The 17,382-nt window shown below is 41.3% G+C and overlaps 1 protein-coding gene across 6 annotated transcripts; it reads left to right on the top strand.

The window, feature by feature from the left end:
* The first annotated feature begins 2,381 nt into the window (after positions 1-2,381).
* Positions 2,382-12,948, top strand: cpeb1b (cytoplasmic polyadenylation element binding protein 1b). 6 transcript variants are annotated; one of them, XM_042317512.1, is made up of 12 exons: positions 2,382-2,399; positions 3,493-3,664; positions 5,554-5,784; positions 7,322-7,554; positions 7,811-8,075; positions 8,164-8,277; positions 8,442-8,546; positions 8,967-9,103; positions 9,852-10,050; positions 10,473-10,567; positions 11,021-11,101; positions 11,328-12,948. In XM_042317512.1, the coding sequence occupies exons 2-12, from the start codon at positions 3,577-3,579 to the stop codon at positions 11,436-11,438; spliced, it is 1,659 nt and encodes a 552-aa protein (XP_042173446.1). In that variant the 5' UTR covers positions 2,382-2,399; positions 3,493-3,576; the 3' UTR covers positions 11,439-12,948. The 6 variants fall into 6 exon arrangements, with proteins under 6 accessions (XP_042173446.1, XP_042173447.1, XP_042173443.1 ...); XM_042317513.1 differs by having other exon boundaries at positions 3,493-3,613; XM_042317509.1 differs by lacking the exon at positions 2,382-2,399 and adding an exon at positions 3,020-3,172.
* Positions 12,949-17,382: the final 4,434 nt, after the last annotated feature.

The raw sequence follows: 17,382 nt of genomic DNA on the forward strand, positions 1-17,382 counted from the left end.
TGGTAACAGCTCTATCAAATTGAAATATGGCACCTCACCTAGATTTGAGTTAAAGAGAGGAATTAGGCAAGGTTGTCCTATCTCCCCATACCTGTTTTTATTAATCACCCAACTTCTTGCAAATTCGTTAAATAATAGTCCTGTACAAGATGTTTCCATAGCTGGTACACTTTTTCTGAAAGACGCTCACCAAATTCCCATATCGATCAATGTGATACAATCCTTTTCCAAAGCGTCTGGTCTATATCTTAACATTAATAAATGTGAACTCATAGCTGTCAAAGATTGTGTGACACCTTCATATTATGTTATTCCAGTAAAATAAGAACTTACATATTTAGGCATAACCATTACAAAGGATCAAAAGTCTAGAGGCTTACTAAATTTGAACCCTCTTATTAAAAATACCCAGAAGAAGCTACATCAATGGCTACAGAGGGACTTATCTTTAAAAGGTAGAGTCCTAATAACCAAGGCTGAAGGTATCTCTAGACTAACATATGGCGCTCTATCTTTATATCTTGACAGTAAAATAAGCAAGGAGATAGACCAGATGCTTTTCAACTTTCTGTGGAGAAACCGTAAACATTACATTAGGAAAACTGTTTTAAAGAACACTTATGAGAATGGTGGGCTGAATTTTCTGTACTTTACTACTTTAAATAATACTTTTAAGATCAATTGGATAAAACAATTCCTAAGAAGACCCACTTCTATCTGGAATTTTATTCCTCATCATGTCTTCTCTACTTTTGGTGACCTTAACTTCATGTCGTTTTGCAATTAGAATATTGACAACATTTCAGTGAAACTTTCTGCTTTTCATCGGCAGGTTTTCTTGTCATGGTCCTTAATTTATAAACATTTTTCTCCACACAGATATTATATATGGAATAATCGGAATATATTGTATAAAAATACTTCTTTGTATTTAGAATATTGGAAATAATATCCTATTGGTGAGCCAACTGGTAAATGCAGAGGGTCTTTTACTCAGTTATAAGGAATTCTTATCACTTTACAAGGTCCCTGTAACACCTAAAGATTTTGCAATTGTTTTAGATGCCATTCCCTCAGGTGTTGCTCTGTTATTCAGGAACATGTCAAGACCTGACCCTCAGAGCATACCTTCTATTGACCCTGTTGTCTCATCAGTAGGAAAGATTTGTTTCTCTTTTGGTCCATTCAACAACAGAGCGATACGAACCTTGTTTCAACAGGATGTTGTATCTATACCTTATGTCATGCCTTATTGGAATGGATTTATTGATAATATCGGTTGGAAAAAAGTTTGGATGTTGCCACACACATACCTACTTGTTAACAAAATTAAGGAAGTTTCCTTTGAAATTATTCATAAATATTATCCTGCCAACCACTATATGAAGAAGTTTAAGGAAAACATCAACTCAAATTGCTCCTTTTGTAATGACCACCCAGAAACAGTATTGCATCTTTTTTGGGCATTTTATTAATGTAAGAAAACTGTGGCAAGACATCAGTAGATTTATAATTGAACACATTTATGAAGATTTTACACTATTGTGGAGAGATGTACTGCTTGGATTCATTACATACGATAGAAATAAACTGAAACATTTTTATGTAATTAATTTCATTATTCTTTTGGCCAAATTTCATATACACAAATGTACATTTACAAACAAAAAAACACATTTTCTTACCCTACAAAAAGAAATGTAACTGTATTTTAAGACAGTTAAATACTCTACTAACAAAAAAGCTGTTAGAATTGCAGTGTCCCTTAAGGTCCTTGTGTAATTGTAATGTGATATTGTACCCCCTAGCTCGATTGTCCATTGTATATAATCTATACATACTTGTGTTCCCTCATGTAGTTTCTGTATTGATTTGTTGTTAATAAAAAAAAAAAGAAGAAAAAAAGCTCAATTTCCCAATTCCGAGTTCCCAGTTGTTTTGAACGCGGAAATAACATGCGCAGTTTGGAAGGAAGTGACGTTTACAGGCTAGCTCAGTGCTGCCCCCTCTCATTGACGAACTCAAATTGAAGACAACCGGGGTACTTCAGGCTGCCCAGGGGTGAAAGTAGATTACATTTATTCCCAGTACGGGACCTCATGTGTGCACACTCTGCGAGTGCAACACATATTTGCATGGGCCTAATCATATAACTATATTAATTCATTTTCATCGATATGGGCCAAGTCGTAAAGATTTGTCATTTAACTTCTAAAATGTGCTATTTTTTTATTGTGGCATAAACACAACCAGGCATTATGTTTTCATCTGATTATCAATAACTTCAAAGGGCTCCTTTACTAGGCTACCTCCACACGTTCATCCACTCGCAACATATTTCCAGCCTCCAAACAGTGGTGAATAGAACGAGACATATTTTACACAAAACAACATAAAGGGTAAGGATATTTGGCGATTGTCATTAGGACAGAATTTATGTGTCCACAGTTGTCTCCGCAAGTCTCGATGTCCGCCACTCTTCTCTGCCATGGCAAAATGGCTTCTCATCGAACCACATCGCATTTTGGTGTGTAGGCTATACCACCCGTTTTTAAATCTAATTCACAAATTTGTCATGCCTCTGACATGCGCTAATGATAAATAATAGTGTAGTAGCCTACAGTTTATTGTGGTAGGCTCGTGTTTTACAGGAACGGCGTACCCCCACTATTTATTTTGCTGGGGCCGCCTTACATGACCTTACACCTGATGCTGCCATTAGCAACTATATTATCCTTATAACGCTTCTTGTATGTGATATTTTTAAAATACTCGGTTCAAGGACATACATCTGATGTATTCGAAGCAATTTTTGGCACCATGACTGTCTTTGAAAAAACAGTTTATTTACACGAAGATTGACATTTTTCCATTCACTTATAATGGGGATCCTGTTTTCTGCTAACAATGCATGAGGTACACCGGTTTCAATGCAAGGGGGCAGTGTACTCGCCTGGCCATATGCGGTAAATACCATCTTCCCACTTGGTTATGAACGCAGGGAAAGTACTTGGCAATGGTACCGCCCAAATCACCTGATTGGATAGGCATACGTTTTCCTAATCAATGTGGATAATTGTCTACCGACTACATTCATAAGTATGTCCTCGACTTGAGTGGCGGTTGTTTGAAACATTTCTGTTAGATATTTCCTACCATGGCGTTTTCATTGGTAAGAAAAACACCAACGAGTAGTTGTATTTTCGCTCAATGGTTTTTGTCTTTCAACAGTAGCACATGAAAAGCATATAGGCCTAGGCTACAATTAAGAGTAGTCTGCTACTGCTAGCCTAATAGGTTTAGGCCTAAATCTGTGTAAAATGGACAAAAAGACAATATCGAGACTTTTTGGCCTGAAAATAAACCTAGAATATGTATTATCCAGGTTGATTGATGTAGCTTACTAAGCCATATATTTTAAGTTAAAATGTTAACAAACATTACTTGAATGACATCAAACGGATATTTTAACAAGTTTGTTCTCATTTCTAGAGAGACGAACTTCGACCCCATGACAATTGGGCACCAGAATCTGCGGCCTTGTCCACTTGCAGTAACGCGGACATATATCGTAGAATGAACACCATGCTGGGCAACTCTCTGGATTTTACTGGTGTGTGCACCACATCCGGCACCAAGGGAAAGCTAGATATGCTCCTGACCGGTAAACTTTCTCGCTGCATGTGCACTTTGGAATGACACATCGTTATGCTTGTACTCAATGGCAGTAAAGGGGAAACTATATACTAAACATACAATTTCCCCTTTTTAATTGCTTTTTGTAGTCTACACCACAGCCCTGTCATAATAGTGGGAACAGCTGATTCATGCTGCATCGTCTGCAGCATTGCAGCACTTGTAGGCTAAGCTTTCCAGAGCTTGAGGTCTTTGCCAAGACTCTCAGCCACTGCAATTCTACTCTGTATTTAACCTGAAATATTTCTTTTAAAATCAGTCATGCACTAGGCCACCCAGATTGGCCACTTTGTTGTTTCTAATGAATAGTTTCTAATGAATTGCATTATAACTTGTAACATTGTTATATTCAAAGTATAAGGAAAATGCCAAAATGCACCCTGGTCTCAGAGCATTTTGTGTTCTGTGTAAATCCGAGACACTTTTTAGTGTGTTACTTTTCGTCATCACCACTTTTGGATGATGTATTACGAGTTATGTTAAAGAATTATCTAAAATAGATGATTTTAGGGTTAGCTAACATGCTAAGTAGTTGCAAAGTAATAAGTAGTTGAAGCAAAATGCTAAAGTTGTCAGTGAGATTAAACGCACAACCTTTGGGTTGCTAGGCGTTCATGTTAAATGCCCACCCTGACCAACCACCTTAAATTAGATCGGTTTTATGTAACTACCAAACGTTACATAATATTCTTTGCAATCAGTATTTAAATTTACTATGATACGTCTAGTCTGAGACCAGGCTGCAAAACGTCTTACACTTTTATTTGTATGCTTCAACTCAGTTGGCACCAATGGTTTTAGACCAACTTGTCATGCCTTATTATGAACCTTCCATACAACTGTGTAACCAGACTTGGGGCATATTTTAATTTTATCATAGGCTAGTATGATTGTAAATTATGTTTCAGCATAAAAATGATGATTATGACTTTCACATTTTACAAAGGTTACAACAATCATCCCTCCTTGAGATTGGGTGTAAACTATGCATTGTAAATCTGGCAATATTAATCCAGCTAGAAACAAAGCTTCAATGATGGCCTATCCTCCTCCACCCAACCACCACCCCTCTCCTCTGCCCAGCCTTGAGTTGCTGAATCAGGACTGTAGATAGCAGTTGGATGCTGTCCAGCCCTGAAGTGCAATGGGGCAAGCTGGCAGTGCAAATCACTCTGTCCTCCTACTTCTGATCAGTCAGCTGCTGCGACTATAGCTTCTGTGTGTCTGTGACACTGGCAAATCTGGGAGTGTGAGCCAGCCAGCGCAATACACCAGGGATTTCTGCTCTCAGTGCCCCCTCCTACCCTGCAGCTAGAACACTACCACGCCCCTCTCTGCCGGTCCCCCACCTTCTCTGCTCATGACTCTCTCCCTCTGTCTGCTGCATCTCTCTCTGCCAGCTCACTCAGGAAACTAGGATAGAGCCACTGTTAGCGGCAGCGGCTGGCTGCCACCTCCATCGCTGACAGACGCTGTGCCGGGGGAGTCTGAGAATATCTCCAACAGGAATTTTTCATTACCCATTTAGAAGAAACGGAAGGGGGGGTGGTGGGTGAGCTGATGTCATTAGCAGGGGGGTGCGAGTGAATCAGCAGTCTGGTCACATGCTAAGTCGGTCAGTGATTCAGATGGAAATGCATGGCAGTTGCAACGGGCACAGTCGCAGCAGGTTCACCTGATCAACATGCAGGGAAGGGTTGCTACAGTCTGACTTCATTTCTATCAGTAAGATTGTGTTTTTGGGAAAACGAAGCCATTTTCACTCGACACCCCCTCCCTTCTCATGTCCTCTTCCCTCGGGCAGATGCAGGGTGCTTAACTGTTTATTAGCTCATCTCTCTCCTCGTTCGTCCACAGACCTGCAGGAATCGGAGCTAGCTGCAGTGGGCAGCAGGATGCTCTTCCCCAGTAGCAGTGTCGGCGGAAGCTCTCTCCACGAGGGCTCCTCCAGAGGCCTGCCAGACGTCAACGACCTGGGCCTGGGCCTCCAGTCCCTTAGCCTGTCCGGCTGGGAGCGCCCCTGGAGCAGCCATGACACGGACACACACACCACTGCCGCTTCCCAAGCCCACACCAGCTCTACCTCCAGTGAGTACTGGAATACTTCCTTTGTATTGAATATTCAAATATACTGTTGACAAAGTGTACATTTAAGTAAAGCCTAAGTACATTAACATAAAGTCTTTGGTTGTCCTGTTAGTCTACTGTACGACCTGTTCCAATGTGCTGGGAAAAGACTGCTAGTTGCTAGTCTGCTACTTCATATTGGATTTAATGAATGCTATAGCCTAGTTAGGTTTTGTGTGGCGTTGTGTCAATGTAACTTGCTATGGTTTGAGATGGTATGCTGCATTATCAGTAATCACTTCCGTTCAGGTGTTGGCATTGGAGGTTTCTCTTGGGTTTGGTCTGTTGTATTTTAGTGATACTGAGCTATTGTCATCCCTAGATTTAGATCTTTCATCAGGCTGTTGCAGAGAATGATGAGGCAGTTTGTCCGTTGTCTGTGAACCTGCTATTTATATCCCCAGACAGGGTGAACTTCAATTTAACTTGTTTTTCCGATTCAGTTTTGTCCCTAATTGACTTAAATTCTGCATTTTCCCCTCAGGATGAGAGGTTGAATATACCTCCCTCAAACACCTTGTACATAATTATTTGTTTTGTGGATTATCTCATTCCATGTTTTAGCTTAATGACATTACCCTGCCTCCACTCATTGTTGCTTCCCATCTCACTTTGTACTGACCCAGTTCTTGTGATGAGATTGAGTCACAACATATCCATACAATCCCAGACACAAACTTGTTAACAGCACTGCCCTGAATGGGGCTTCTAAAGTGGGCCAGTACAGTCAGATTCCCTTGGCGCCTCGATGTTCAGCCCACTGGGACAGCTACAGACCCACAGTAAATATTTGGTGTGGTTGTCAGCTGATCCAGTCTGCGTTGTCAGATCAGCCCAATGATCGGGGCTTGCCTAGCTCCTTACAACCAATGCAGTTCTAATGCTGTAGGATGGTAACCATACTACTTGTACGTTACACCTATAGTTTCATTATGGAATGTTGCATAGCAACTACAGCAAGATGTTAGTGTTTTAACCTTGTTCTCTGGTTTTTGCCTTATGGTGTATTATCTCTCCTTTCAACGTCTTGGTACCACGAGTTCAATGGAAACTATTTAGTCATGCATTTTAAAATGGCTGTGTTTGGCTAATCAGCTGAAATGCTGAGCGTCTAGTCATAGTCTAAGAAACTGGCAGTGTGGCAGAACTCTACTCTAGAATGGACAGATGGCCACAATGTTAAGGCCTGATGGTTTATCAGTCACAATTACTCACTTGAAAGCATCCATTTTGTAACTAGTAGATAAAAATGGGCTCCAAGATTATTTTCCTGTTTTCGACAGTGGGCCCTACAATAGTGGATTCCCTATACATTACAAATGGATCACATAGTTACATTCATCTGATATTTATCTGCTGGTTTTATTCTCTCATCTGGGAGCTGTGGACTGAAATTGATTAACTAGTAGGAAAGTGATAGTGCTGGTTGAATAGCCTTCTCAGCTTCAGCCTCTGATGCTGCTAGTTGTAAGATCTGATTAAAACTCTATGGTATCAGTGCTGGACATGCTGGGCAGTCCCCTGGGCCAGATCCTGGGCAAGCCCCTTGGCTATAACCCCCCCAGTGAGCCCATGGGCACGGCAGCTGACTTCCTGGAGAAGTTCCCCGGCATGGCTCGCATGACCAGCCGCCTGGACTCACGCTGCTTCCTAGACTCGCGCTCCAGCAGCCCTGTAGACTCTGAAACCAGCGGCTTCAGCTCCGGCTCAGACCACCTCTCGGACCTGCTCGTAAGTATCTGTGTACTTGGGGGGGGTGGTGTGTATGTATGTTTGTAAACTTGAAGTGCTTTTTGAATTGATGTAGAACTGTAAATTACATGCCACTCAAATGATTGTCATGGTTGAGATTTCATGTTATTTTTAGGGTCACACTTTTAGTTTGTTGATCAAGGTCATGTCATATTTTGTTTTGCTTTAGTTTATGGCAATTTCGGAACTTTCTGATGATCTGAAGGATTATCTCTAACCCCCTCCTCCCAACCAGTCCTCCCTGAGGATCTCTCCCCCCCTACCTTTCCTCATGTCCAACATGCAGAAGGACTCCATGAGGCTGAGCTCTCTGGGCTCCAGGCTGGACTACCAGGACCACGGCTCCCCTCTCACCCCACCGCCCAGCGCCACCAGCTCTGCCACGGCCCTGTCCCGCCGCTGGCCCGGGGCCTCAATATGGCCCAGCCTGGACCTGCTGGAGACACCTGACGACCCCTTCAGCATCGAGAGGGAGGCCCGTCTGCACAGGCAGGCAGCCGGTATGGGATGATGCTAACACGCTCAGCTTTCTTTTGAATCTACACGTTCTACTGCTGTTAACCAGCTCGGTCTCGACTTTCCCTTCAGCTGTAAATGAAGCCACCTTCACCTGGAGTGGACAACTTCCTCCCCGCAACAACAAGAACCCTCTGTACTCATACAAGGTCTTCCTGGGAGGAGTACCCTGGGATATCACTGAAGGTACAGCTGCTTCACTGTTTCCATGGCATTAAATTGGCTCTTGTCTTATTTTAGTAGACGCAAACCTGGAGAGGAACAATGTTGAATCTAATTGGTTCACAGCACACTGTTTCTGTCTAACTGACCTATTACTGGTCTTTGACTGCCGACCCTTTTCTCTCCAGCTGGTCTGATCAACACGTTCAGTGGCTACGGCCCTCTGAGTGTGGAGTGGCCCGGTAAGGATGGCAAGCATCCTCGTTGCCCTCCCAAAGGTAATATGCCCAAAGGTAATGACAGGCTGGTAGGATATTTACTCTTATGGTTCTAAGGTGGCACAGTGGTGGGCATTGGGCACGCAGTGGGATGGTGAGTTTAGACACAAGTGTACTTGGTCATTCAATGGTTCCCACCATCCCTATTGCACACAAACATGGGATTTGTTCAAGAAGTGTAATATTCTGGGTTTCTTGGTCTATCATGTTGACAGTTTGAGAATACTTCTCACCTTGCCGTCTTCAGAATGGAGGTCTGAGTGGATCGTATATCACTTGAGGACTCACTAACAATTCAGAATAAACAATGAGCAACACTTATTGGAATGTCTTTGTTCACATACACCATACTAGTTCTCTTGACCCCTAATACACTAGACAACTCCCTGTCTGTCTGTTGGCCTGGTGTTGACCCTCTGCTGTGCTCTGCTGTAGGCTACGTCTACCTTGTGTTTGAGAACGAGAAGTCTGTTCGTGCGCTGCTCCAGGCCTGCACCCAGGACCTGCTCCACCCTGAGGAGAACGGAGAATACTACTTCAAGATGTCCAGCCGCAGGATGCGCTGCAAGGATGTGAGTGGGGGTGCTTGTGTGTCCTAGTGACCGCAGCCTGGGGTTTTTGACAAACTGCTGTGTTCAAATTCTCTGCCCTTTTCTCAAGTGTGAGCTTCAATAAAACATAATTTAAAAAAAATCCCAATCCAAATGTGTCTTTAAACTAGAGATCTGCCAACTTCTGTCTGTAGTGTCTGAACAATTTGAGCCTCTCTCGAACATGTACACCCACAAGCCTCAAGATTTATCTGAAGGTACCTAGAACAAGTTTAAAAAAAAGTTAGTATATATGGAAATAGTTCCTAAAATGAGGTTAAATGCATGTAAAAAATAGCTCTACAGAAACCACTTTAGAATAAACTTCCTTTTTTTGGGGGGGGGGCGCGAGTCTGTCCCACGGATCTGTTGTTCAATGCATTTCTATGGACTAATGGCAGGAATGCTTAATCAAATAATTTGTATTAATAGTTTTAGTACTTCAGGGAGTCTGAAATCAAATGTAATACCATGGATAATTTAGCCAATCATAAAAAAAATCAATGTAAGCTTAGATGAGCCAGTTCAGGGCTGCAACAAAATGAGACCTCTGGGGGGGGCGGGGGGCTGTAGAGGTTCTGAAAACCACTGGTTTAGTGGAAAAGAGCTTGGAGGTAAATATTTTATGTTAACAGGATATCCACAAACTTTTAACATCTGAAATGTTAAGGAAACACTGCTGGACTACTGCGACACCCCTTGACACTCTTCCTCCTCTCTGATCTCACAGGTGCAGGTGATCCCCTGGGTGATCTCTGACAGTAACTATGTGCGCTGCCCCTCCCAGCGCCTGGACCCCAGCAAGACTGTGTTTGTGGGTGCTTTGCACGGCATGCTCAACGCAGAGGCCCTGGCCAGCATCATGAATGACCTGTTCGGCGGAGTGATGTACGCTGGGATTGACACGGACAAGCACAAGTACCCGATAGGTGAGATATTACCGTTGAAAGACTGGCGGTGACTTGCCATGACTGTAGGATTATATTGGTTGTTGTAGGATTATATTGGTTGATGTAGGATTATATTGGTTGATGTAGCTTTGTGAATGTCTATGGGGTGTGTTCTGTAACTGTCTGAAATGCAGCAGTCATTAAGAGTAATGTACGTTGACCGGTACTGCCTCTGCATTGCTTGCCATTTCACTTTTCGGCTGGGTATCTGTAGAGCATTTTGTGATAACTGGAGGTAAAGAGTTTAAGAAGTAGCCTCTTTCTGTCTGGGTTTGACCTTGCATTGTAGGCTGGCAAGGTGCTGTAGGCTGGGTGCTGTAGGCTGGCTGGGTGCTGTAGGCTGGCTGGGTGCTGTAGAGGGTGTAATGGTATCAATCCTTCCTTAATCTCATGATGTACAGGTTCTGGGCGCGTCACCTTCAACAACCAGCGCAGTTACCTGAAGGCTGTGTGTGCAGCGTTTGTAGAGATCAAAACCCCCAAGTTTACAAAGAAGGTAAGCCGTCTGGTTTTAAACACGTGACCAGCATTGACTGCTTTCAACTATAGTGAACAAAAAATATAAATGCAACAATTTCAAAGATTTTACTGAGTTACAGTTCATATGAGGCCCTAATTTATGAATTTCACATGACTGGAAATACAGATGTGTCTGTTGGTCAGACACCTTTAAAAAAATGGGCCTCACATCTCCATATTTTTGTGCGTTGAAAGATTATCTTTGCGAAGGAGAAATACTCACTAACAGGGATGTAAATCACGTGGGCAAAATGAGAATCTTTTTGTGCGTATGGAAAACATCTGACCTTTATTTCAGCTCGTGAAACATGGGACCAACACGTTACATGTGTTTATATTTAAGTGTTATGGCATATTATCACTGAATTGTAATGAAGGGTAATTCTGCCCTTCTCTCAATGGTCTGAATATAAGCACTGATGTCCCTCAGGTTCAGATTGACCCCTACCTGGAGGACTCCATGTGCCAAGTGTGCAGTCGCCAACCCGGGCCGTTCTTCTGCAGGGACCAGGTGTGTTATGACATTGGGTTGATGTGAAGCTAGGATTACAACTGTATCTGGTCTAATCATGTTCAAGTATGCATCTATCCACTAAGGCCTCCTAAGCCTTTATTCAAGAAGCATACATTTGTGTAAATGAAGTTTTATGGTATTAATGTTTAGGCACATCAATGATACACATGCATGTTCACCACAGTGCACACAGTAAGCTCACTACTACCTGTGTTCTCCTCAGGCCTGCTTTAAGTACTACTGTCGCTCCTGCTGGCACTGGCAGCACTCCATGGACCTTCTGAGCAACCACCGGCCCCTGATGCGCAACCAGAAGAACAGGGAGTCCAGCTAGAGCAGAGGAGTCAGCGAGGGGGCGGAGAACCCCACACCTCACGGGTGAGGACACACAGCGGGCGTCCGCAGAGCACGAGTGTCCAGCTGCCCCCGACACCAGGGGCACCATGGCACTCCCACCAGGACTGGGGGAGAAACACTGTAGAGAAGTCTACTGCTGCACTTGCTACTTTTTGCTGTTTACTTGTTCACGTTGGCACTATGCACAGTGACCTTGTTGGGATAGTCAAGGGCCCTTCCTTATGCAGTTTCCTGACTTGTGGCCAGACGAGGATGATTCAGGCCAGGGTTCAGAAGTAGATGAAAATGCCTTGATTTTTTTTTTTCTTATCCTTAAGTTTTTTTGATTTAGTTTTACATGCGTTGCATATTGAGAGCATGCACGTCTCATTGCCTTTCGTTGGTAGATACCATACAGTGCCTTCAAATAGTTCCACCCCTTCCCCCCCACCCCCAGTTGGCTTACTGTTTTTCCTGTGCAAGCCAGCTGGTGTTTTTTACTTTGGAAGATGAGTTGGGCTTCATTTAACCAGTCGCATTTCAGACATTTTTACGCAGTTTTTTACTAATTTGTACACAAACGGTTTTAAGTCATGACAAGGAAATTTGGAACCGAATTCTACCTGGCGGCTTTTTAATTTTTTTCCCTCCCCTTGGTTTTTCCTCACCCTGAAGTATTAGTCTGGGGCTGGTGGTAGATTTGTTCTCCCTACGATGTTCTACTGCAGGGATAGGCAACCCTGTTCCTGGAGTGTCGCAAGGTCTGCAGGATTTTGTTCCAACTAGGCACCACACCTGACCAATTGATCTGTTCAATGATTTCCTAAATTCAACACACCTGGTCGTCCAGGTTGGTTAAAATATATAACATGTAGTGTCTGTGGCACTCCAGGAACCAGGGTTGCCTTACCCCTGTTCTACTGAATGGGCACAGATTACGGTGTTGAAGCATTACTTTTCTTGTATTGTTGGGCAAGTTCATAAAGCCCAACGTTACTGGACACTGCTTCAACTGGGTTTCCATGTTTTCAATCAATTGGATGGATCTTTACTGAGACGAACGGACATTGACGTTTTGATTGTAAGTTACGTAGTTTTATTGTTGCACTTTTTAATTTGCACTTTAGGAGAGGGTGGCAGTGATTTGTAATCACTGTTTTTGTACATCAACAGAGGGGCCCTGAGCCCGGATATGAACAGCTGCTTGTTTCCTGTTGAATGTAGAACTTCCACTTTGCTAAAAACGTACCAAGAGCTTGAGTAGACCTAACACAGCTTTCCCTGTGCTTTCTTACTCCATCGCCTTCCTTGTTCCTGTTGGATATATGCATATGAAGCTGTGTGCCAAAGACTAAGTGTCTTTCCCCCATCAAGTTACTCATGCTGAGCTTGTCTTAGCCCAGCTGCTTTTTAGAGTTTTGAAAGTCTACCTCACTGTGGTCTCTTTGCTGCTACTTACTGATGTGGATAATGTTCAGATTGGGCACAATAAAGGTGTTGAAGCATTACCTGTTGCTTCTGGTCTTACTTGTAAATGAAAATCTTGTGGTATTTCCATGAATGTGTGCATAGCTCTTGGATGATATGACTGTAGAAATAAGTAGATTTAAAGGGATGGAGTGCTTTTTTGAAGGTCTTTTTCAAGGCAATCATTTACCTCAGATCACCACCCTACAGCTGTTTCATGATGTAAGTAGATTAACAATGAGCCATTACAAGCTGAAGGAGAGCCGCACACTAGGAGCTCAGATGCAATCATTTAATAACCAACGTTTTGACAGACAAGCAGTCTTCATCAGGTACCACAATGATTGCCTTAAGTTTAGTCTTATCAACGTAAGCTAAATGTGGCTGTTCATGGTTGATTTCAGTTCATGCAAGTAGAAAAACATGACCCACCGTACTTGTAGAGAAACGCCAATGCCGTAGCTAAACGGTCTCACTGCCATACAGTACACTTTTTTTTTATTGTCCTGGGTTACCTGGCTAATATGGTTGCGCGCCTAACTTCCATTCATGGGCAACGTTCGCTAGTTAACATTAGCCTTCTACATCTAGCTTCATATTGAACTTACAATCCTCTCATGCAGGGGTGCAACAATTAATGAATTAATGGTAGGATCAGAATCACTGTATATAATCATTGGCATGTACGGAGAAATTGTCAATTTTAGCTAGCTAGCCACTGGAGAACTCAATTTTTTCCATTTATTAAATACATCAATTTACATTTACATTATACAAAACAGAACACAGGTATTAACGGAGAAATACTAAACATATCAAATAATAAAAAAAAAAACAATTTGTGCAATTGTAATCACGCAATCTTTTGATTCAGGAAAATGTTATTCTTTACTAGGGTTAATGTTTTAATAATAGTTAAATTCAATCAAGAGTGTTATTTTGGAGTTTTTGTATAAAAGATTTGGCCACAAACAAACAAAAATTCACTATCATTTCAATGGTCTTATTGCAATAGTAACATATCCTTCATTTCAAAAACATGGGTAATGTTCATAGTGGTAAAAGTATTTTGCAAGGTTTTCCCAAAATTCTGACAAATTTACATTCAAGAACAAGTGAGACATTCTCACCTTTTTCACAGAAAACGCAGATCAATAGCCGCAAATTTGGATGTCATAGAATTACATGGATAGATATTAGGTAAAATTTTAAACTGCACTTAACTTTGTTTGGTATACAATATTTGTAAGGCCTTAACCATGCATTTTTCCAGACAATGTCAGGAATAAGCATGTTCCAGACATTCTTCTCTCGGTGTAAGTTGGTTTTGTGACACAAGATTTTCATATTTATTGCAACATGATTTCTCAAGTAAGCACACACCTTCCAATCTGAGTTCTGGATAAACTTTGATCATTACCAAAACTAAGATGAGTTTTCATTAGTGTAGTTAGACCACTGGGAACGGCTTTGATCACAGAAATAAACTCTCTGAAAGGTATTGGAAACTCTCAATGTTACAAATTGTTCATATGTGAGAATATTACCCCTGTTGCAGAAACGTCAAGAAGTAAGTCAATATTCCTCTCATGCCAACTGGGGTAGAACAATGACTTACAGTTGTCTGAATTATTCCACAAAGGAGCTTAACTTGGGGGAAAAATTGTGCGGGAAACATTTTCCAGGCCATTAATGCTTGTTGGTGAAACCTATCCAATTTAGAGGGTAATCTTTCAGGAATATAATTACATTTCAGTAAAAATTGAAGACCTCCCAACTTATTAAACACATTATTTGGAATGAAATACCATATTGAATCCGTACTGATCAAACATCATTTCCACCAGTTGATCTTCAGTGTTTGTCAACACAGTCCAACACTTCCAGACTGCCTTCAGCTCTTTTATTAGAAAGGACTGACTTTTTTTAGTTTGAGACTCATTTTTCCAGATGAAGTCAAAGGTCTTGTTTATCTTTACAAGTAGCAGGATTTACAAATAAAGATAATGAGCGGTACAGAAAAGGAGTCCCTCTGCCTTGGACAGAAGTACTCTCCCAAGTATAGATCTCAGCCAATTATTAAATATATTTCATTTTAGAAGAGAAATTCATGCTTAAGTGTGTTTGACAAGTTTATTCCTAAATATTTAACACAACATTTTCTATGTCTTTATCATCAGAGTCAAATAAACACAAGATTTGACATTTAGAAACATTGAGTTTTAATCCTGATGCAATAGAAAATGCTGTTAGAGCATTAAGGACATGGGCGACCTGGTCTTTGTCTCTTAAGAAAAGAGTAGTATCATCAGCCAGTTGGGAAATTTTGATTTCTTTAAGGGTTAAGCCATATACATTTGCATTATTCAGAATATCTAGAGATAGAAGTTCCACAACCAAAATGAATAAAAATTGTGAAATTGGGCATCCCTGTCATAGACTTAAGTTGATATGGAATCTTTTGGAACTATTAAGGTTTAGTAACAACTATATCTTTGTAAACATGCAAATGACTTTGATAACATTTTTGGATTTGGTGAAAATTTTAAGTGACCTAAAGAGATTAATGTTCAATTGTGTCAAAGGCTTTACAGAAGTCCCAAAAAATATTACATCTGAATAATCTATAAGGTCCAAGGCTAAACGAATATTAGAGCTTTTGTGACGGCCATTCATAAATCCTGTTTGAGTCTCATTTATAATGGTATCTATTCGTTTCTTTAATCATTTGGCATAAACCAGAGCAATCAATTTGTAATCAATATTTAATAAAGTAATTGTTCTCCAATTGTCAATGAGAGAAGGGTCTTCATCAGGCTTCGGAATCAATGAAATAAGGCCCTGTTTCATAGTGGAGACCATTTCCCCACTTTTGATGCATTCTTGAAACATATTACAAATCAGGTATTCTAGTAACTCCCAAAACGGTCTATAGAATTCAACTGTCAGGCCATCAGGGCCAGGTGATTTCCCTTTTTTTCATTGAATTCAGAGTCTCTCTAATTTCTCCAATTGACACAGGTGAATCGCAAGCTGAGTGGAAATCATCCTCAATTACAGGGACATAATTCCGAATGTGGCAAATGTAGCTTTTACAACCATCTCCCTGAAATTGAGAGCTGTAAAGGTTTTCATAAAAGGAATTGACAAAGGATGTTATTGTAATGGGATCTTGCACAAAACATTGTTAATTTTGAGTGCAGTTATAGATTTTCTTTTGTAGTTTCTCTATTCAAGTGCAAAAGTAACTAGTATTTCTTTCCCCCTCTTCAATCCATTTTGCTCTTGACCTTACAAAGGCACCCTTTGCCATCTCTCAAACCCCTAGCATTCAGACTTACGATATTGAGTGAGTTGAAAACAAACTATTGCATTGAAAAGAGAAAGAACACAAATTACATAACAGAAGTAGTAACGTGAACAATAAAACAGTGAACCTTGAGGATGCTTTCTCCTGTGAGATATTCAGCCTCTTGTGAACTGAAGGAAAATGATGAACCAGAGAGCAAAGATACATTTTTGGGGAAGCCTGGCATCACTTGGTATCCATGACTACACAAGAGCTGTGCCTGGTTTTGGAGCTTTGCATTGAGGCCTAAATATTACATTGGTAGTCTCAGACCAGTCTTTTGCCTTATGAGCGGTCTTTCATGTGCCTTTTTCTCAGGAGTGACTTGTCTGGCCACTCTCCCATCAAGCACAGATTGGTCAAGTGCTGTAGACGTTCTCCCATCTCAGCCAAGGAACTCTGTAGTGTTGTCATTGGGTTGTTGGTTACCTCACCGACCAAGATCCTCCTCGCTCGATTGCTCAGTTTGGTCGGACGGCTAGGCAGTCTGAGTAGTTCTATTTTTTTCAATTTTCCAATTATGGAGTACACTGCTCTTGGAAACTTTCAACACAAGAAATAGTTTTATACCTTTCCCCAGATATGACTCATCACAATTCTCTCAGATCTAGGGACAGTTCCTTGTACTTCATGGTAGTTTCTGCTCTGACAAGCACTGTCAACTGTGGGACCTTATACTTGTACAGACAGATGTTACTTTATAAATCATGTCAAAACAATTGCATTGGCTACAGGTGGACTCCAATCAAGTTGTAGAAACAGCTCAACTAGGATCAAAGAAAATTGGATGCTCAATTTGGAGTGTCATCGTAAAGGGGTGTGAATACTTACATAAATGTGAAGACATTTCTAAAGACATGTTTTCACTGTCATTATTAGTGTGTAGATGGACGAGGGGAAACACTTTACATTCAGGCTGTAACAATGTGGATTAAGTCTGAAGGCACATCCTCTTCTAGATAATGAGATGGATCCTCTGAGGGTGTTTTCACATAGTCCTCTTCAGAGGACTGAGATCGGTTCTTTTAAAGTCAACTCTTGAGGGGGATTTTTTGGGGAAAATAGCTGTTCTCTCTATTCACACTGCCCCTGACTTTGAATGACTCAACTCTTTTGCCAGTTCACT

The sequence above is a fragment of the Oncorhynchus tshawytscha genome, unplaced genomic scaffold (genome assembly GCF_018296145.1).
Source record: "Oncorhynchus tshawytscha isolate Ot180627B unplaced genomic scaffold, Otsh_v2.0 Un_contig_4271_pilon_pilon, whole genome shotgun sequence".
In the NCBI taxonomy this organism is placed as follows: domain Eukaryota; kingdom Metazoa; phylum Chordata; class Actinopteri; order Salmoniformes; family Salmonidae; genus Oncorhynchus; species Oncorhynchus tshawytscha.

What these genes read in the sequence shown, in the direction of transcription:
- cpeb1b (XM_042317509.1), top strand. An exon ending in GCTAGATATGCTCCTGACCG is followed by an intron (nt 3,665 to 5,553) that starts GTAAACTTTCTC and finishes GTTCGTCCACAG; the next exon opens with ACCTGCAGGAATCGGAGCTA. An exon ending in CCCCCAAGTTTACAAAGAAG is followed by an intron (nt 10,568 to 11,020) that starts GTAAGCCGTCTG and finishes GATGTCCCTCAG; the next exon opens with GTTCAGATTGACCCCTACCT.